This window comes from Onychomys torridus, chromosome 1 (assembly GCF_903995425.1).
Source record: "Onychomys torridus chromosome 1, mOncTor1.1, whole genome shotgun sequence".
Lineage (NCBI taxonomy): Eukaryota > Metazoa > Chordata > Mammalia > Rodentia > Cricetidae > Onychomys > Onychomys torridus.
In genome coordinates this window covers 157,255,083-157,277,026 of record NC_050443.1, presented here as the reverse complement: position 1 = coordinate 157,277,026, position 21,944 = coordinate 157,255,083, and the positions used below count along the sequence as shown (strand labels likewise).

Sequence of the window (21,944 nt, the reverse complement as noted above, 5' to 3'; positions counted from 1 at the left end):
AACACTGGCTGTTCTAGAACTCACTCTGTAGACCAGGTTGGACTTGAACCTAGAGATTTGCCTACCTTTACCTTCCAAGCACTGGGATTAAAGGTTATGCCACCATTGCCCGGCTTTTTTTGTTTGTTTGTCTGTTTCCTTAATATAGCCCTGGCTGGCTTGGAACTCAGTGTATAGACCAGGTCACCCTCAAGCTTACAGAGATCTGCCTGCCTCTGCGTCCAGGGGGCTGGGGTTAAAGACTTGCACCATCATCATCATCATGCATCAACATTAAAAGTACATGCATGCCTAACCTTATATGATCTCAAAGGTAAATTTTATATTCTGTTTTATGTGAGAGGCAGTCTAAAATCAGACTTCCTGGAGACTGTAGTTCAATTGGAAGAGTTCTTACCTCGCATTTGTGAAGGTTCCTATCTCTGGCACTGCATAAGCCAGTGTATGTGATGGTATACCTGTAATGTCAGCATAGGGGAGGTGGAGGCAGAAATATCAGAAGTTCAGGGTTATTCTTAGCTGCATAGAGAGTTCAAGTCCATTGTATGCCAGAATGGAGACCCTGTCTCAAAACACAAAGAGACTTCCAGAGTTTAGCCTTTCTCCACTATTTACATAATAGGTAAAATACCTTTCTTGTGCTTTAATTTTTTTAATCAACAAATAGTAATAATATCACCTTGTAGGATTTATGAGAAGCAGTTGGATTTATAAACATGAAGTGTTTAGATTTTTTTTTTTCCCCCGAGACGGTTTCTCTGTAGCTTTGGAGCCTGTCCTGGGCTAGCTCTGTAGACCAGGCTGGCCTCGAACTCACATAGATCCAACTGCTTCTGCCTCCCGAGTGCTGGAATTACAGGCGTGCGCCACCACTGCCCGGCATGTGTTTAGATATTTTATTAACTATTAATATTAGCCTTATTATTTCTGTAGTTCTTTGTCTTTCCTTTTATGATAGTGGGGAGTGAGTGCAGGAACATATGCACACTAGGGAATACATTACAGCTGAGCTATATGCTCAGCATGTTGTAGTCCTTCATAAGTAGCCATATGTTTGTTGAGTTTATGAACAGTTGGGATTTATTCTTCTTTGTCCTTGTCGTCTTCTTTTCTTTTAAAATTGCAGACAAAAGGCTGTATCTTGAAATAGGTGTTCATGCTTTAAAAGCAAACTTAAAACTTAGCTAGGATGGTAAGCTTTTTGCACATCCTTCTCTTCAAAAAAAAAGAGAGGCATAGTGAGAATTGAGTGGTGAATGAAGACGAAACCTAGATGCCTAGTTCGTCTCACTGGACTCCTTTCCTGAGTGCGAGGGCCAAAGATCACCTAGTTCCTGGCTGAGACAGTGCTGCTGAGCCTCCTGTTGGCCCAAGTGGGGTAGAGAAGTGGTAGAGTGGACATAGAGTGGAGATTGGAGGCTTGGATATTGTTTTTATGCTTTGGCAGCCACCTGGGACACATCAGGATTTGATCCTGGAGGCTCTTACTTGGCCATTGGCAAGTCCCGGGACAGACCAGTAGAGACCTTGTCTCAATAAATAATGTGGAGAGCCTGGAGAGATGGCTCAGGAGACCTAAATTTGGTTTTCAGGACCCATGTCAGGCTCACAACTACCTATAAGTCTAGCTCCAATGATTCCAATGCCTTCTTCCAGACCATGCGGACACCTGTACTCACCTGTGCCATACCCACACACAGATACACACATACACATTAAAAAATAGGTGAGGGATGATAGAAAAAGACACTTGGTTTCGACCTCTGGTTTTGGCATTCATATGGATGTGGGCACACAGTCACACACCGTTCACACACATTAAAAAGAATATAATGTAACTACACTAAAAATGAAATTAAGTTTAATACTAAATTATATGTATATTTAAATTACCATTTCTTTGGGCGGTGATGGTGCACACCTTTAATTCTAGCACTTGGAAGGTAGAGGCAGGCGGATCTCTGTGAGTTTGAGGCTAGCTTGGTCTACAGAGTTGAGTTCTAGGACAACCAGGGCTGTTACACAGAGAAACTCTGTTTTGAAAAACCAAAAACCACAAAAAGAAGATGCCCCAAATTACCATTTCTTAATTGTTTTCTTTTACCTGTGTTTATTTGTTTGTGGGACTACATGTGGGTGAACATACTGTGGGAATGTGAGTGTCAAGAGGGGGGAAGTAGTTCTCTCCTTCTATCTTGTGGATCCAGTGTTGAACTCAGGTCCATTACTCACTGAGCCAACTTGTTAGGCCCACACTACCATCTTGGCATGTAACTAATTTGAAGATTAGTAAGATGATTTATGTCCTCCCCCCCCCCTCTCTTTCTCTCTCTCTCTCCTTTTTTGGTCCCAAGATCAAAATTCTGTATTTTACAGTTTCCTCCTTATGTAGCTTGTAGCTTCTGTTGAGACCATGAAGATGCAGATGTTCTATACAGATCTGACCATGAAAATATTTTATAGCTTAGAAAAGTATGGGAATCCACATTTACTGTAAACCAAAGCTAGCCAGTTTAAGCTCTGACCAGTGGTTAAAATAACTGCATTTGTGTTTTAATTAGACTGGAAGCAAAGGAAGCTGAAGAAGAGCAACGTGGTGTCCTTGAAGGCCTACAAAGGACTGGCTGAGGTGGCTGTGAAGAGCCTGTGCGAGCTGCTGGTGGCCCTGCCCCATTTTAACTTCCACAACAACATCATTGTACTCATTGTCCCTTTGATGAACGATGGGTCCAAATTGGTGGGTTGCTCCAAAACTAGTTTCTTGCTCTTGCCCTTATGGGAAGATTACACATAGGTATATTTCATCTTACCCCTATAAATTCTTTCTAAGATGTCCATAGTAATTTAGTATTAGTTTATTATATACTGTCTCTAAAAAAAAAAATGATTTGAGCATTAGTTTAGTGAGTGGTTCTCCATGGAGGCTTTTAACATCTTATAATGCACAGGACAGTCCCCCAACAGCAGGGTTGCCTGATCCAAAGTGTCAGCACTGCTTTATTGAAACACTTTCTTTTTCAGATATCTGAAATGTGTTGTGAAGCAGTAAAGAAACTCTTTAAACAAGATAAATTAGGCCAAGCTTCTCTTGGTGTAATTAAAGTGATTTCTGGTTTTGTAAAGGGCAGAAATTATGAAGTTAGGCCGGAGGTAAGTCTTTCTTTTCTTACTTTGAAGTTTGTTTTAAATTATGAAGTTAATTTTTTTAATGTTTGAAGAGATTTATTTACAGACTTACATAAGGTAAAAAGATAAATATATGCATTCATTAAATGTACGTATTGCTGGTAGTTTGCTATGTATGTCTTCCTAGATGTATTTGTAAAGAGATATATGCATCCTTGTTTCAAAACTTAAAAAATAGGCTTTTAGTAGGAATACTTCTCTGCTAACTGATAGGATGATGTAGTGAGTTTGAGCATCCCACTCAGCATCCCACTCAGGAACATACAGCACCCTGCTTGGTAGATGGTTGTCTCAAGAGTTTTCCTGATATAGTCAGTGTTAGAGAGGCCGCTTTCCATATTGTTTTTTATATTGTGTGTATTCTATGAATTAGATTTCTTGAGTAGAGTTAGTGGATCTAGTAGTAATCACGTTAAAAACAAGAGATTGCCAAATGGTTTTCTAATAGTATCATGTCATTCGTGCTGTCATTAGTGGTTTGAGTCACTGCCCAACTGACTGCCCAGTACTGAATGTTACTATTGAATCTTTTGTTAGTTTGTGAGGTGTAAAGCTGCCCACATTGCACATGTGTCTGTTTGCATAGCGTGCGCGCGCGTGTGTGTGTTGGGGGGTGGGGTATTGGACTTGTTAACTTGGGTCTGTGCATGCATGTGTTCAGGTGTATATGTAGGTGTAGGTGTGTATATGTGTGTGATTGTTGATGGCACAGGTAGACTTTGAGTGAATTCTTTGATTGCTGTCCACCGTTATTTTTTGAGACAGCCTCTCACTGAACTTGAAGCTCATTGGTTTGCCTGGTCACTGAGCTTTGGGATACACCTGTCTCTGTGTGTCCCCCCCAGCACTGGGGTTATGGGCACACCGCCACACCCAGCTTCATTCATTCATTCATTCATTTATTTATTCATTTATTCATTTATTTATTTATTTATTAGTTATTTGCCTGCATTTATGCCTGCAGGGCAGAAGAGGGCATCAGATCTCATTTTAGATGGTTGTGAGCCACCATGTGGTTTCTGGGAATTGAACTCAGGACCTCTGGAAGAGCAGCTAGTACCCTTAACTGCTAAGCCATCTCTCTAAATCCATACAGCCAACTTTCTATATGGGTACTGGAGATCTGAACTCAGATCCTCATGCTTCCATGGCAGGCACTTTACTGAGTAAGCCATTTTTTTCTAGTCATATGTACATGTTTATTAATAAAATTTTGCTTCTCTGTATACTTTTTCAAAGATGCTGCTTTACTAGAAAATTTAAATTTACGTGAGAACTAATGGAAGATAACAGACAGAAATAGAAAAGAAACTGAATAGAAATAGTTCAGTGTGTAAAAACACACCCACATTTCAGTAGCATTACTAATCAGAAGAGGACACATCTGTAAGTAAATTTGAAGCAGCAGTTCCTAACAGAACATAATCGGGCATTAAAAAATCTCAAAATGTCTAGGTGCTTATCCAATAATCACAACTTTTTAAGTTTTAATATAGCATAGGTAACAGTTACTGTGATTTAAATGTAGAGTAATTTCTTTTGCTAAAAGTTGTTTTTCCTCTCATGGGTGCCATCCTAGTTTTCTGGTGTCTACTGTCTCTCATTCTCATGTAGTTACAGATATAAAAAAATTAGAAACTAAGCCCAGTGGTGGTAGCACATGCCTTTGATCCCAGCAGGCAGAGGCAGGGGATCTTTATGAGTTCTAGGGCAGCTAAGCCTGTTACACAGAGAAACCCTGTCTTGGGGAAAAAAAAAAAAAAAAAAAGATCCACATATGAGAGAATACGCAGTTTTCTTTCTGGGCTTGGATTACTTCACTGAATATGTTATTTTCCAGTTCCATACATTTTCCTGCAAATTGCCTAATTTCATTTTTCTTTAGAGCTAACTAAAACTCTCTTGTGCATGTATACCATGTTTCACCGTCCATTCATCCGCTGATGGGCACTGACACTGCGTTTCCTGGCTGTTAGGAGTAGAACTGCAGTAAATTACACATGTGTCTCTAGTCCTCGGTATGTGTCAGGAGGGGCAGCTGGGAACATTTGCAGGTTCTCATGGTGGCCGGTCTAGTTGACACCCAGCCACAGTGAATCTTGGGGCTCTCCCCACACCCTCTGCAATATTGTTGTATTTGCTGTTGTGATGATTGATGGCTGTTCCTACAGGGTGAATATGGAACCTGCTGTACTTCCATTGCTTATTTGAACTCTTTGGTTGTTTGTGTTACTTGACAGTTTTTCTCATTAAGTATCTTTTGTAATGACTTAGGGTAATTTTATTTTAAGATTTATGTTTTCAGTTTTATTTATGTGTATGTCTGTGTGAGTATATGTGATGTGTGTGCAGATACCCTTGGAGACCAGAACAGGCCACATCTCCTGGACATGAAGTTGAATTTGACTGTGAGCTGCCCAGCTCAGGTACTAGGAACTGAATTCAGGAAGAGCAGAAAGTGTTTTTAACTCCGGAGCCATTTCTCTAGTCCCCAGTTTGGGATAATTTTTAAAATACCATTTCAGTAAATACACGTGTAGACCAGACACTGTTCTTGGTACTGAGGGTAAAATGATACTCTTTACTACATAGTAGGAATATAATTTTTATTGTCTGTATTTACAAGTCTTTCTTGGCTCAGCTACCTTTAACTCACCATTGAGTTTCACCTAATGTGGGTGGTGTGTTTTTGTCATGCAGAAAGCCACCTCAGTATCAAGTTTGTAGATTCTCTTTCCTGAAGACTGATGGTTGGTTTTTTGTTGTTTGTTTGTTTGTTTTGTTTTTCGTTTTTTGAGTTAGGGTTGCACTATATAACCCTGGCTGGCCTGGAACTTGATTTGTAGACCATATTGGCTCAGAAGTTAGAGAGATCAGCTTGTCCGAGTGTTGCTTGAATTCTAGGTCTCCAGGTGTACACTATCACACATGGCTGACTTCTGGTTTTTATGTTGAATATGTAAGCTATTTGGTGTGTGTGTGTGTGTGTGTTACATGGCTACAGATATGTTTAACCTATATGACTGTATTAAATGCATATTTGAAGTGGATGACATGTATCTTTAAGAAGGTGTCTGTTTGGTTTTTATTTATTTGATGTAGGGTCTCTATTTGTGCCTGGCTTCAAACTTGGCATTTCCTTCTGTTTCTGGGATTGCTGACCTTCACATTCTTATTTGTTTTGTCTTCTTCATTTGGTCCTTAGATGTTTACATTATTTTTGGTCATATATTTTTGGTGGTTATGCTGATCCCCCCCCCCCACCCAAGACAGGTAGCCCTGACTATCCTGGAAATTGCTCTGTAGACCAAGCTACCCTTGAACTCAGAGATTTGCCTGCCTCTGCCTCCCAAGTGCTGGGATTAAAATGTAGTGTTTTGTTATTTCATTGTCATTGTTTGCTTTTAAATTCCTTTCAATTCCCTTTTCCCTTTAAAAGTGCTGATACTTAATGAGAAATAACAGGCTTCTTAAGGGAAAAGATAATCAGATAGTGTGGCTTGAACATGAAACTCAGCTGGAGAGAAATACTTTCCCTTCAGTGATGCTAGAATAAAAGTTACATTGCCCAGCTCCCTACAAACTGTTTCCTTTAATTAATTTGGAATTGGTTTTCATTGGCTAGTAATAGTTTATGAGCACATAGAATGCCTACAGAATATTTGAAATTTATCTTTCTAATACTGAGAATAACTTTAGATCCACTTCACACTTTACACTTTTTGCTATTCATTTTCATCCCATGCTTTTAGTCCTGTTATTGGAAATATTCACCTTCCCTTCCTGTGTGCAAGTTGAAACACTGAAAGATTACAAATCGTGTGGTTGTCAAGAGTTTGTCTCCTGAGAGCTGCGTGACTTCAGTGAGAATCCAGTGAGGTGGTTTCCTCAGGTCTCGCTCTCTTGGTGCTGATTGTGTTGTGAGGGTCGGATGAATGCTGGCACTACTGATTGCAAACTTTGGTAGAGTGCAGCTGGTTTAGAATGTGCTGGTTTGTCTCCACACTGTTCCAGACCCTCTGGCCTGTGCACCTGCACCCTCTGTCTGCCAGTGCGCATGCTGCTTGTCCCTTGCCTTCATGAGTCAGCTGTTCTGAATCTTTAGCCAAATACTAGTGCCCTTCATAGACAGGTGTCTGAGTATGATAGCAGAGAGGGCAGAACTCTGTGTGTGTAATAAGACATTCAACACATTGGGCTTAGGTTCTTTCCTGCAGTCTTTGGGGATAATGTGAGTGCTAAGCTGTGTGTCTGTTGTTTTTTTTTTCCAATATTAGATGTTAAAAACATTTTTATGCTTGCGAATCAAGGAAATAGAAGTAAAAAAAGATACAGAGGACATTAACAAGCCAAAGAAATTCATGACTTTCAAGGAAAAGAGAAAAACTCTATCAAGAATGCAAAGAAAGGTTTGGTTTATTTTTTTTCATTTCATTTAAGTATTCTGCTTTGATTGTTCTTGGATTACAAGTGGAATCAAAGTGTAATTAGATAAATCTTGTATAAATCATAGTTAAGAAAGGACCTTTTTTGATTATTTTTGTTGTTTGACAGTTTTATATATATATATAGTATTCTGATTACCCTCTCCCACTGTTTTGTTTTTTAATCTCCCTATTGTCTTGTTCAACCCCTCCACCCCCACAGATGTACACAGTAGTCTCTTTCTCGGGCTCATTTTGTGACCCATTTAGTTTAACCTGGGCCAATTGTGACCATTTAAAATATTGATTGGAGCCTGGTTGGGTCATCTGTGGGTATAACAACCAAAGGCAGTTTCCCCTCTCTCTAAATCTATTAGTATCAAACAGTTCTGCACTTAGTTGGGGGCGGGGGCTGCCTGAGCTCCTTTTCCCTCCGAGCCTGACTGGTGACAGGTGCATCCTTGACTTAGTGCAAACATCCCAGCTGTCATTAATTCATGACTGCAGCGGCTGTGTCTTGTTCAGAAGATGACTTTCATAGGCGTTCTTACTGTTTTCCCACTCTTACGGTCCTCCTTCCCCCTTTACCGCACTGCTCCCAGAGCCTTAGAGAGGGTGACAACATTCTTTCGAGCTGTGCATTTCCCTGTCACTTACTCTCATCATCGGGTGCTGCCAGGAGTCCATGGACTCACAACTGTTCACCTGAAAGAGGCTTCTCTGATTAAGGCTGAGAGTAGCACTTATCTGTGAGAATAAGCATAAATATTTAGAAGGCAGCTTGAAGCTTATGTCAATTTAGCTAATTAACAATATTCAGTTCTCCCTTAGGGCCTGTGATCTCCCTCATCATAGTTTTTTGACTATGTCTTCAGTACCAGGCTTATGTTCTGTCCTGTGACGCAAGTCTTAAGTCCCATAACAGTAGGCTACTATGCACAAGTGGGCACATCTTGCTTGACTGGTCAGTCCCAAAGGTAGGATTCACAACTAGATAACAGCCCCAGCAGCTGCATAGCACCTTCAGGGACTATGAAAGTTAGTCAGCAAGGAGCATTGTTCTAACTAAATTCCAGCTTGATTTCTCTGTCATGAGTACAAGGTAGATGGTGTCTTCAGCAGTAGAGTCTTATCGTTTAGCTGTAGTGGGCACCGAAGAGGAATGGTAAGAACCTGTATTACCTAAGGGACTTCTGGGCCCTTGACCCCAGATAGTTCATGGGGAACTATCTGCTCCCAGCACTAGCATTTTTGTTTAAAAACTGGAGCTTCTGGGAGCAGCTTTTCCTAGCCATGCAGAGTATCTCCCTTCAAACTCGTGCTTTTAAAAAAAGTTTAAATTTGGTTATAAGATAGGTGTCTTAGGGTTTTTATTGCTGTGAAGAGACACCATGACCATGGCAACTCTTACAAAGGAAAACATTTAATTGAGGCGGCTCACATAGTTTCAAAAGTTCAGTTCATTGTCATCATGATGGGGAGCACGTTGTCGGGCAGGCAGATGTGGTGCTGGAGTAGTAGCTGATAGTCTCACATCTTGCAGGCAGCAGTAAGTCAACTGAGACATAGGGCGGTATCCTGAGCACAGGAAACCTCAAAGCCTGCCCCCACAGTGACACTTCCTCTAACAAACTCATACCCCTCCCAAAAAAGCCACACCTCCGAATCATGCCACTCCTTGTGTGATTATGGGGGCTAATTACATTCAGACTACCACATTCCATTAGCAAGCCAGTAAATAGCACTCCTCCATGCCTCTGTATCAGCTCCTGCCTCCAGATTCCAGCCCTGCTTGAGTTCCTGTCTGACTTCCTCCAGTGGTAGACTATGATCTGGAAGTATAAACCAAATAAACCCTTTCCTCCCCAACTTGCTTTTTGGTCATGATGTTTTGGCACAGCAATAGAAACCCTAAGATAATGGGTTTTTATATGCCTCTGATTTGGTTAATTCCTCCTTCCTATCATGTTTACCCTGCTTAAATCTTTCTAGCCCCAGTATTCCCCCTCTTTGCTTTTGATATTATATACATTTTGCTATCTCTTTTAAGGCATCTCCCTACCAATACCTTTTTGTAATTTCCTAGTCCTGGTGTTCTGGAACTCACTGTGCAGACCAGGCTGACCTTGAACTCAGATCCTCCTGCCTCTTCCTCCTGAGTATTAGGATTAAAGGTGTGGGCTACCATCCCTGGCCTTGCAGGTACTCTTAAATGCACAGAATTTGGAAGCTAGAATCTACACATGAGGGAGAGTGTGTGACATTTTTTTGTGCCTAGTCCATTTCCCTTACTCAGTATTAATTTTCTGTGCTTTCATCCAGTTGCCTGCAAATTTTGTAATTTCATTTTCTTTAGACCTGAATAAAATTTAATTGTGTATATGTTTCACAGTTCCATTATCTATTCATTAGTTGATGGACATGCAGGCTGTTCCTCTTTCCTAGCTATTTTGAATAGAGCAACAGTGAACTTGGATGAGCAAGTATCTCTGTAGTAGGATATCTGTCTAGGAGTAGAATACCTGGGTCACTAGCAGTTCTGCCTCTGGCTTTTTGAGTAATCTCCACACTAATTTACATAGTGTCAGTACTGGTTTATACTCCCACCAAGAGTGAAAAAGAGTTCCTCTACCTATTTCCTTGCCAGCATTTGTTAATGGTTTCTTTCTTTCCTTCCTTCCTTCCTTCCTTCCTCCCTCCCTCCCTCCCTCCCTCCCTCTCTCTCTTTCTTTCTTTCTTTCTTTCTTTCTTTCTTTCTTTCTTTCTTTCTTTCTCTCTCTCTTTCTCTCTGTGTTTGTTTGTTTGTTTTTTGAGGCTGGGTTTCTCTGGGTAGCCTTGGCTGTCCTGGAACTTGCTCTGTAGACCAGGCTTGCCTCGAACTCCGAGTTCTGCCTCCCTCTGCCTCCTAAGTACTGGAATTAAAGGCATGCACCACCATTGTCTTACTGTTAATGATTTCTTGATGATAGTCATACTGATTGGGTGGAGTAGAATCTCAAAGTGCTTTTAATTTGTATTTCTATCATGGTTAATGATGTTGAAAACATTTTGTTTATTTGCCATTTACATTCTTATTTTGAAAAGTCTTTTTCAGATCTTTTTTATTTTATTTTACTTTGTTTTTTTCCTTTGTTTTTTTTTGAGACAGGTTTTCTCTGTGTAGCTTTGGAGCCTTTTCTGGAACTCACTCTGTAGCCCAGGCTGGCCTCGAACTCACAGAGATCCTCCTGACTCTGCCTCCCGAGTGCTGGGATTAAAGGCGTGTGCCACCACTTTTAATTAATTATTTTCATGTATGCACATGTGAATGGTGTGTGTGTTTGGAGGTAAGAAGACAGTCTGTGGAAGCTCTTTCCTACCTTGTGTGTTCTAGGGATTGCTCTCAAGTTGACTTGGCAGCAAGTGTCTTTCCCCACTAAACAGCAGCCACCCCTCCCAACTTAAAAAAAAGTTTTTCTACATTTCTTTATTTGTGTGTATCTATGAAAAGCAATTTGGAATCATGAAGTACATCCTTCATTTTTCTTGACAGAAAGGAAGCACTCATTTGAGTTTTTAATGATTTAATTGTTTTATTGCTCAGAGTGCTAGTCTCTTAAATCTGGGTTGAAATCCAGTCACTTTTCTTTTACTAACACTTTCGAAGGTTAATTTAGAAGAAGGGTAAATAGTACCTACCTTTAAGGGTCAATTTACAGCTGAAATGAGATGACATATGTAGCGCATGTCCAAGTTCATGGTGCTGGGAGATCTTTATAAACATTGGTTGTTGCCACTGTCAGAGGGGTCCTCTGTCCCTCTTTCTCTAATTTCATTCTTCCACCTTTTTCCTGGAGGCAACCAGGGATACTAATTTAGCTCCCTGTGTATCTTTTTGTTTGTTTGTTTTTGGAGCAGGGTTTCTCTGTGTAGCTTTGGAGCCTGTCCTGGAACTCACTTTGTAGACTAGGCTGGCCTCAAACTCACAGAGATTCTCCTGGCTCTGTCTCCCAAGTGCTGAGATTAAAGGTGTGCGCCACCACCACCTGGCTCTCACTGTGTATATTATCCATTCATTTCTACTTTGCTCATGTTTATGTTCATAGACCATATGTGGTCTCACTGTGTGCTAGTGTGGACACTCTGCCTCATTTTTGCCTTCACTGGTATATATTTATTTATTTTTCCCCCTTATTTCTCTTTTCAGTGGAAGAAAGCAGAGGAGAAACTGGAGCGGGAACTTCGGGAGGCTGAAGCTTCGGAGAGCACAGAGAAAAAGCTGAAGTTGGTGGGCAGCTCCACTGTCATACTCGCAGAATGCTTTGTTAAATGATTTTTAGTTATAAGTTGTTTCAACTTAAAGTTATATCATTTTGATGTATTTCATGGATCTTAGGCAGATGATTTTCGTGACATATAAGAAAGTACAGTGTGACGCATGCCAGTCTGTGAAATCACCAGATGTGTGTCTTCATCTGTTTTGTTCCAAAGTCTGAATTCTGGGAGGGATTATAAGGGGAAAAGAAAATCGTGATTGTGCTAATTCAAGGAGTGCTACCAGCTAGTTCTAAGGTGTTCTTGTCTGCTTTCCCTGCCAGCACACAGAGACTCTGAATATTGTGTTTGTGACCTACTTCAGAATATTGAAGAAGGCCCAGAGGTCACCTCTTCTGCCAGCGGTTCTAGAAGGTCTTGCCAAGTAAGGGCTGTGAACCCTTTAGATGCATTGCAAATACGTAGTGGCAACATAGCTGTGACGCTCAGAATGTCCCCTGATGTGTCCTAATGCTCCACTTCTCATTCCTTTTTTAGTCACTAGCCTTTCCTTGTGGGCCTTTTGCTTTTCTCATTTCAAACCTTTTAAATTTTATCTTTTTTTTCTTTCTGCTTAATATGTTTCTGGCATCCCTAAGATTCACCTCTCAGTTCTTGATTCTGTTGTATCTTATGTGTATGGGTGTTTTACCTGCATGTATGCCTGTGTACCATGTGCATGCCTAGTGCCTGCAGAGGCCAAAAGAGGGCATGGGTCCCCTGGAACTGGAGTCACGATGGTTTTGAGCTGCCGTGTGGGTGCTGATCGAACCTTCCACTGGCCATCTTTCCAGCCCCAGTTCTTGATTCCTTTCTGTTCTGTGTGGTTGTTTATCTGCCAGCACAGTTGGTGTGGGTCATACACACATGAATCTTAAGTCTCTGTTATAAACCGGGCTTGCAGATCATTTCTCTAGTTCTCTGTATCTGTTCCCGCCAAAGTAGATCTCTAAACTAAAGTAGTATACTTTTAACACTGATGATCTTAGGAATTGTTAGCTAAAAGTAATAGCTATTAAATCTGTGGTATCTTGTACTCATTGCTATCCAATACAAATATAACACACACTACAGATGCAACTTGAAACTTAGCCAGCCAGGTTAGTCATGTTTGGGAGCTCCCTCAGCATCCAAAGTCCATGTTCTTATAAATGGCAGAATCCCGGGTTGGCGATTTAGCTCAGTGGTAGAGCGCTTAAGGCCCTGGGTTAGATCCTCAGCTCAAAAAAAAGGGGCAGAATCCAGCCTTTTCTCCTTCCTTCCTTCCTTCCTTCCTTCCTTCCTTCCTCCCTCCCTCCCTCCCTTCCTTCTCTCCCTCCCTCTCTCCCTCCCTCCTTCCTTCCCTCCCTCTCTCTCTGCCTCTCTCCCTCCCTCCTCCCTTCCCTCCCTCCCTCCTCCCTTCCCTCCCTCCCTCCTTCCTTCCCTCCCTCTCTCTCTGCCTCCCTCCCTTCCTCCTTCCTTCCCTTCCTTCCCTCCCTCCCTTCCTTTCTTTTTTGTTTTTTTCGAGAAAAGGTTCTCTGTATAACAGCCCTGGCTATCCTGCAACTCGCTCTGTAGACTAGGTTGGCCTCGAACTCACAGAGGTCTACCTGTCTCTGTCTCCAGAGTGCTTTCTTTTTATTGCTTCCTGTTTCCTGAGAGCTTATTTCTGCTGTCTTGTTATGACTTGTGGAAACTAATGCATTTAGTGAGGGCAGTTGTTTGCTCTCGGTAACTTGTTTCTCAGGACAGAGTACTTTTCGTCTGATGCCTCATGTATTCCTCCAAGTATAATTAATGTCCAGCAGTGTGAGGTGGTGTAAAAAGTCTGAATTACGTGAGAGCTGTCAGCGATCACTTCTTTCCATTATGACTGACAGTTTGGAATAAGTAATCTTTAAAGTGCAGTTTTAAAGTCAAGTTCTTTTACTCGCTTTATTTCTACTTTAGCTTATTTAGTAACTAAGTTTTATTTGACTCTAGGTTTGCACATCTCATAAATGTGGAGTTTTTTGATGACTTGTTAGTGGTTCTTCATACCCTCATTGAGTCTGGTGTAAGTAACTCTGTCAGTGAATTACTCTTTGAACATACAAATGGCAACAATCATTCTCACTTGTTAATATTTTTTTTAAGGACCTAAGTTATCAAGAAAGTCTTCACTGTGTTCAAACTGCTTTTCATATTCTTTCCGGACAAGGTGAGTTACTGTCTTAGGTTTTATTTACTTTGTCCCTGAAGACTATAACCTAATTTGTGTTTGTTGTTATCTCAAAGGTGATGTTCTAAATATTGACCCGATGAAATTCTATACACATCTCTACAAAACATTGTTTAAATTGCACGCAGGTATGTTTTTAGAAGATGCTTGTTTGGTACGTATGTATAAGAGAATATGTTGTGATCATAATTACAGCCAATGAGAAATAGGATCTGGTACATAAAATGCTGGCTTGCCTTTGTCATGTACCTGTAGTTAATGTTATGTCAAACTTGGGGGTGAAAGAACTTACGGGCTTGACAGGAAATGCAGTAAATGCATTCCGGAGCATCTCTTAAGCATTGCTAGGACGATGGTTTGCAGCAGGTATGCTGATTCATCTTGAGGGTTTTCTGGAGTTCAGAAGGTTGCATAATGAAAGCATAACGAGAATGACCTGTGATGTCTGCTTTAGGTGCTACTAACGATGGTATTGAGATTGTACTCCACTGCCTTGATGTCATGCTAAGCAAGCGCAGAAAGCAGGTTTCTCATCAGCGAGCTCTTGCCTTCATCAAACGCCTTTGTACACTAGCTCTGCAGGTTCTTCCAAATTCAAGCATTGGCCTTTTAGCAACTACCAGAATACTGATGCATGTAAGTAGTGGTGTGAAGAAGTAGGGCTGAGTTTTCATGGAGAACTGGCACTGTGCTTGTTTGATGTGTGTCTCTTTCCCTTGAATATTTATCAATTTAACTAGATTAATTCAAAGCCAGATGCAGTAGTTCATGCCTATAGTTACACCCAAGACTAATGCCAGAGGACAGCTTAAACCTGAGAGTTTTAGGCCAATCTGAGCCGGAGATGAGAGCCTGTCTTTCTCTCTTCTAAGTCAGGGTCTCATTGTTTAATGCTGGCTGGCCTGGAACTAGCTATGCAGACCAGCCTGGCCTCAGACTCACAAAGACCTGACTGCTTTTGCCTCCCAAGTGCTGGGATTAAAGGCATGTGGGACCAGCTTAGTGAGATCGCATTTCTTTAAAAAGGGGGGAAAAAGAAACTTCACATTTATAAAGAATCAGGGGCTAAGAGAAGCAAAACAAAGCAATTTGTGATAGCTCCTGGAGACAGCCATTTCCACCACCTGGTGTCTGCCCTTACTGTCTTGTATACGCTCCTGTGCCACACACACACATTCTGTTTTCATGGAAGGGAGATGGTGTGAATTATGTTTTATGCCATTTTTAGACTGTATAATGATAGACATTCATGTCAGTATAAATCTCCTATTTTATGTTTTTAATGATTGAAGTTTTTTTAGTTCTTTGTTTAGCAAACACAGTTCTTAGAGTTCACTTGCCATTGTTACAAGCACTTCACAAAGAATACATTACTTAGTTTTTATAACTGAGATAGTTCTAGTAGTTGTTACTGGTCCTGCTTTGCAGCTGGGCTAAGGGTGCAGAGGAGGTAAGTGGCTCACCTCAGCAGACAGTGCTGGTGAACTGTAGAATTGGGGTGAGTGGCAGGCATGCTCTAGTTGCTGCCCAGCCTGCTGTCCACTTGCAGTGTTCTCAATAAACTATTGTGAATTAAGAAATAGGTGGAAGTGGGTTCACACTCACAGCTTGGCTTCTTTATGCTTCTTTGTTCTCCTAGTAAATATAGAAATTGCTGTTATTAATGATGCTGTAGATTTTTCTATAAGAAAGACTCCTTAAAGTGAGATTGGAAGGTAGGAAGAATATGCCATCTTTGCAGATTGGGTAAATCTCTCCAATTAAGTCATTCTTTCATGATACATCTTTCAAAATGTAAATTATTTCTTATTAAAACTAGGCTTAAAGATGTTAAAATTGTAGCCCTTACTATAACTGCAAATTTAAATGAAGTATAGGCCAGTTACATTCTTTAAATTACTTACTTAATTCTTCCTTTTAATGTGATGTTTTCGCAGACTTTTCCCAGAACAGATCTGTTGCTTGATTCTGAGTCTCAGGGCAGTGGGGTCTTCCTGCCTGAGCTGGAGGAACCAGAGTACTGCAATGCCCAGAACACGGCACTGTGGGAGCTGCACACACTGCGGGTAAAGCCTTCCTTCCCTTCCTCCTCCACTCCCTCTCTCCATTGCCCTTTCCTCCTCTTTCCTCTCTCTGAGTGAGCAGTATGTTTTCACCTTTCCCTCAAGTGTTACTGCTAGAGTGCTCATGGATGTGTTCTGGGATGCCTTCTATAGGAACCTTACTTTAATACTATATTTCTTAAGTTGTTGAGTGTGTTTTTTAAAACAGGAGAGAGTAGTGGTAGTTTTGTAATGAACTTGTGGAGATTTATTGAAGACTCCCCAACACTATTCAGAAAAAAAGAGGATTTGTTATCAGGCATATTTATAGTACATTGGATTCTATCCAAGGAGATTTTGGTAGACTCCATTGCCAAGTGGTTTCACCTACAGTGTCAGGATCCTATAGTGAGGCCAGCAGTAGAGTGAGCCTTATAGAAACTATGGTAAATTATTTTTCACTATGAAATAGAAACTACCTTTTGGTAGTTCTTTTTAAACTGTTAACTTGGTCATTTCACAAATGTGTATTTTTTTTTTTTTTTGCATTATTTTATGTATGAATGTTTTACCTGCATGTATGTCTGTGTACTGTGTTCATGCAGTGCCCATGCAGGCAAAAAGAGGGCGTTGGATCCCCCTTGGAATTGGAGCTACAGACAGCCTTTAGCTGCCATATGGGTGCAGGGAATCAAACCTGCTTCTCTGGAAGGACAGTCAGTACTCTTAACCACTAAGCCATCTCTCCAGCCCCCAGATATGTATTTTAGTCCTGAGAATGGAGGTAATACTCTGTTTTGTTTTGAGACAGGGACTTTCTATGTAGCCCTGGCTGTCTAGAACTCAAGAGAGCTCTGTGAGACCTCTGCCTCCCGAGTACTGGTATTAAAGGTGTGTTCCACCACACTTGGCTAGTAATATTCTTTTAGATTTTTAAAAATTTTTCTTTTTAAAAATTAAAAAAATATCTTTTTCCCCCTTTCCCTTTCTTCCCTCCATCCCCTCTCATGTCCACCTTCCCTAGCTCCCTCTCAAATTAATGGCCTTTTTCTTTAACACACACACAAACATACATACACAAATTATATATAATATAAATACATAAACACATGAACATACATAAATACAACTTACCGAGTCTGTATTGTTGCATATATATGACTTCAGGGCCGACCACTTGATCCTGAATAACAATTAAGGGGGTCAACCCTGGGAAAGACTAATTCTTCCACTCTCTGTAGTCCTTAGTTACTTGTAGTTCTTTGCCTAGGAGGAGGGCCCTTGTCAGAGTTCCTCCTTCCATTTTAGCAAGTCTCTTGGGTGTTGGTTGTCCTTGTTCAGATCTTGTTTAGACAGCCATGCTGTTGAGGTACTGAGGGTGAAGCTTCCCTGTCATTTGTAGGAGACATAATCTCACAGCAAATTTCCTGGTCCAAAGGCAATACTCTATGTGATTTGTATACATGTTTTTTGTTTTTTGTTTTTGTTTTTTTTTAAGTTGTAAAATAATCTGTGGCTTGTGTTTTCGAAAGTACTGACCTGTGAATAATGTTTCTTTTCCTCTTCAGAGACATTACCATCCTGTAGTGCAAAGATTTGCAACTCACCTACTTGCTGGGGCACCATCTGAAGGTTCTGAGGCCCTCAAGCCCGAGCTGAGCCGAAGGTAGCGTTTGACAGTGCATTGCTTTATGTTTCTGCTTTTTGAGCAGGTTCTCACTGTGTCACCCTGGCTGGCCTCGAGCTCAAAGATCCACTTGATCCTGCCTCCCAAGCATTATGACTAAAATGCGTGTCACCTGGCCTGTTCAGGGTTTGTTTTTATTTGTTTGTTGTGCTTGGGATCAAACCCAAAGAACCAACTTATTCTAAGCCTTAAAACACTCAGTCTGGGCTTTGTCCTTTTATATTTGTGTGTTTGTGTGGATGCACATGTGTGTGTGTGTGTGTGTGCAGGTGCATGTGTGTACAAGAGCTTGGGGAGGCTAGGGGTCAAATTGTGGGTTGTTCCTCAGAAGCTGTCCACCTTTTTTTTTTCTTTTGAGACAGGACCTAGACTTGCTGCCATCCTGTTTTTCAGTCTTTCCAGTTTGGGGATTACAAATAACTGCCTGGCTTTTTTTCTTTTTAGTGTGGTGACTAGGATTGAACCCAGGTTCCCATGCTTGCATGATGAGCACTTTGGCAACTGAGCCATCTGCCCAGCCCCAGGTTTTTCTTTTTTTATAAGCCCCTAGGTTTCTTTAATTAGATATCATAGGAATTATAGCCTACTGATTTCATACTGTTCTTCAAGTCTGAACAAAATGGAAGAAATTCATAATTTTGTTGGATTGTTTGAGATGGGGTCAGATAGAGCCCAAGGATGGCCACAAGTCTAATCATCTAAGAATGTATTTATGGGTTGGGGATTTAGCTCAGTGGTAGAGCACTTGCCTAGCAAGTGCAAGGCCCTGGGTTCGATCCTCTGCTCCCCCCGCCCCCAAAAAAGAGAGTATATTTATGTGTGATGACTTTACACTCTTGATCCTCTCCCCTGCACCTCCCAAGCCCTCGGGAGGATTACAGGTATGCATCCTATGCCTGGCTAGTTGTTAAGATTGGAAGAATTCACTTAAAATTCAGTTTTCTTACGTGTTTTGAAATACTAGATTTAGTTACTTCATTGATGAGTGTTTTGCCTACACATATGTCTGTCGCCACGTGTGTGCTGGGTGTTCCTGGGGGTCATGAGAGCATCAGATTCCCTGACTAGAGTTGCAGATGGTTGTGAATTAAACCTGGTCCTCTGCAAGAACGAGTGCTCTTAACCACTGAGCATCTCCTAGGCCCCTATTTTGTATTTTTAAATTACCAGCATAGTCAGCTGCTGTGCCCTCCAAATGAGGCTCAGTTTTCTTTTCTATAAACCCTTTGTGGTAAACAGAGATGATTTTGGCCATACTAAATACAGAGGCTGCTTTTTCTTCTTCACAGCTTCCCGTGTCTGTCTCTAGCCTTGTTCCTTTTTCTTTCTCTTTGCATTGCAAGGAACATAAGCAAAGATCTGGCATTTGCTGGGTGAGCACTGTCCATTAAGTCACACCCTCAACTGACTCCTAACATCGGTTTCTTTAAAAAGGGGAAAAGAGTAGGTTCTTTGTCATTGTTTTTAGTAATTATTCTGGCATGTTTTCACTCATAGTTGTAAACATTTGCCTCTTCTGTGCCAGTTTTCCTTTTCTGGAGGAAAATGAAGCCTGGGTTTGTCTCTAAGGTTTGGCCAGCGGAAAAGGCTTTCTTTTCTTGGGGAATGAAGCTTGGGGTGTGAATATAGTCCTTACCCTTCTCCTTTGAGTAATGTGGCTCATCGTAACCCCAGATGACTAAGATGTGCTTACATGGTTTGGGTATTGACATATTTTCTGTCATGAATATCCTGTCCTTGTTTTTGATCCAGGCTAATAGCTGAAGGTTTGAAGTCAGTGGGTCACAGCTCCATGCTTGCTCTTCTAGTTCCAGTGACAGATTTAATTGCTTGTCACTAATATCACTAGTTGAGTTGGGATTCAATCATGTGAGCTAGTTGACATCTGCTTAGCACTCTCCTGGGCTCTAGGCCTGCATTTCTCAGTGTGTACTAGATTTTCCTGAGATAACGTAAGTAAGGTAATGTTGATACTACAGAAGAAGTTAGGTTTTATTTATTTGTTTTTGAGACAGGTTCTCTCGAAGTACCTCTGGCTGTCCTAGAACTGCTTTATAGACCAGGCTGGCTTTGAATTCACAGAGATCTACCTGCCTCTGCCTCTAAATTGCTAGAATTAAAGGCATATACCACCAGGCTGGCTAGTTTGTATCTTAAATGAATGAGTTGGTTGAATGCTTAATGTTATTCTTCAGATATAATGTAGCTCTTAAAGTTATACAAATGGTGGTATCTCTGCATATCTTATATTTTTTTAAATTATAGATCTGCAATTGAACTTTTTGAGACTTACAGTATGGCAGCAATGACATTCAACCCTCCTGTTGAACCTTCAAACTCCAAAAAGAAGGTATGTGATACTTTTTTAAATAGAGGAAATAAAGATTAAATTAATGTGTCTATTAACAATTCAACTCTACCAATTTTCGTTTTTCTTCTTTTTTGAGACATGGTATTACTCTGTAGTCCTGGCTGACCTTGAACTTATGATTTACTTGCTTAGCTTCCCATGGATTGAGAGTATAAGTATTGGCCATAAAGGCCTGACTCTAGGACTTGAGAGTGGGTTGGATACATGGGCTGGAATTCTGTAGAGATGATTGGTGAGACTTTCATTCAGTATGGGGTACGCCCAAGACCTGACTGGACATCTCTCATTACCACATTTCTTTTTGTGGTTTTTGTTTGTTTTGAGACTGGGTCTCACTGTGTATAGCTCTTGCTGATCTAGAACTCACTTTGTAGACCAGGCTGGCCTTGAACTCAGAGAGATCCGCCTGTTTCTGCCTTCCGAATGCTGAGGTTAATGGCATGTGCTACCACCACCTGGCAGAGTATGAGTAGTTTTAACTATTAATTTTAACCTTTTGTTCCAGGATAAAGTTTTACAAGGGGACTCATTTTTGAATGAAGATTTAAATCAACTAATCAAAAGATACTGCAATGAAGTTGCTTCTGAGATACCACTGGATTTCACAAAATGTTTGAAAACATCTTTACAGTAGAATAAAGGTGAAGAGTCAGTGACTGTCTTATATAATTGTATGTGCATGTGCAGAGACATACAGATAACATGAGGGCCTTCTCCATGTACAGGGAACACTTCCTAAGAATGGCTGTATGAGGACTGAAGCAGGGCCACAGAAGACACTGCTTATTGCTTTACTTTTTATGGCTTACTCAGCTTGCTTTCTCATACAGCTCAGGCCAACTTGCCCAGGAATGGCACTGCCCACTGGTGGTGGGCTGGACCCTACCACATCAATCATTAATTCTATAAATGCCCTCCAGACATGCCCACACGCAAGTCTGGTGGAGGCAGTTCTTCAGTCGAAGTTCCTCTTCACAGGTGACTTTAGTGTATGTCAGGTTGACAAAAACTAAGCAAGACAGTTATTAAATCCTCTTTATAACTATATAAATATTATTATTGTAAAGACTTTTTAAAAATAGCTTAAAATTAGACTCTTGTTCATGGCTCTTGTTGAATGATACACATAAGGAATAACTAAGTCCGACCTTTAGAAGGAATGAGTATTGTCAGGGGTGTGTGGGGTGTATGGGCGCACTCCTTTAATCCCAGCACTCGGGAGACAGAGGCAGACAGTTCTCTGTGAGATCAAGGCCAGTCTGTTCTACAGAGTGAGTTCCAGGATGGCCAGGGCTGTTACACCAAGAAATCCTATCTTGAAGAACCCCCAGCCCCCCCAAAAAAGGAATGAGTATGGCTAGTTTCAAAGGAAGTTTGAATGAGATTCTAGAATCTTGAAAGTTGTGTTTATTATTTTACGTAAGAGTGATGGGGGAAATTGCTCAGTGGGATGAAAGCAGATCCGAGGTTTCCACTGTGCTATAGGGACATTGGCTCCTGACAAGCCAGTAAAGTGTTTTTCTTTTAAATTCTTACAGATAAAAGCCGTATATGTTTATAAATAGAGTTAAAAAGCACTATTTCATATAATAGCTATTGCCATATTGTAGAGATGACTTATGAAATGTGTACATAAATATTTTCTACTATTAATAGTTGAATAAAGTAGCTTCCTTTTCTACTTCATAGTCTTGTGAAAGTTTGTTTTTTGTTAGTGAAAAGCAGTTCAGCTAAATAGACT

At 40.8% G+C, this 21,944-nt stretch overlaps 1 protein-coding gene across 1 annotated transcript in view; it reads left to right on the top strand.

The window, feature by feature from the left end:
* Positions 1-21,426, top strand: part of Noc3l (NOC3 like DNA replication regulator) — a 49,375-nt gene extending 27,949 nt beyond the window's left edge. Inside the window, exons 10-22 of the mRNA XM_036168301.1 lie at positions 2,562-2,737; positions 3,022-3,150; positions 7,464-7,595; positions 11,797-11,877; positions 12,188-12,288; positions 13,866-13,938; positions 14,019-14,082; positions 14,160-14,231; positions 14,558-14,739; positions 16,041-16,169; positions 17,714-17,811; positions 20,098-20,182; positions 20,709-21,426. Of these exons, the coding sequence (XP_036024194.1) occupies positions 2,562-2,737; positions 3,022-3,150; positions 7,464-7,595; positions 11,797-11,877; positions 12,188-12,288; positions 13,866-13,938; positions 14,019-14,082; positions 14,160-14,231; positions 14,558-14,739; positions 16,041-16,169; positions 17,714-17,811; positions 20,098-20,182; positions 20,709-20,837 (1,451 nt within the window). The 3' untranslated portion in view covers positions 20,838-21,426. The remainder of the gene's footprint in view (positions 1-2,561; positions 2,738-3,021; positions 3,151-7,463; positions 7,596-11,796; positions 11,878-12,187; positions 12,289-13,865; positions 13,939-14,018; positions 14,083-14,159; positions 14,232-14,557; positions 14,740-16,040; positions 16,170-17,713; positions 17,812-20,097; positions 20,183-20,708) is intronic.
* Positions 21,427-21,944: the final 518 nt, after the last annotated feature.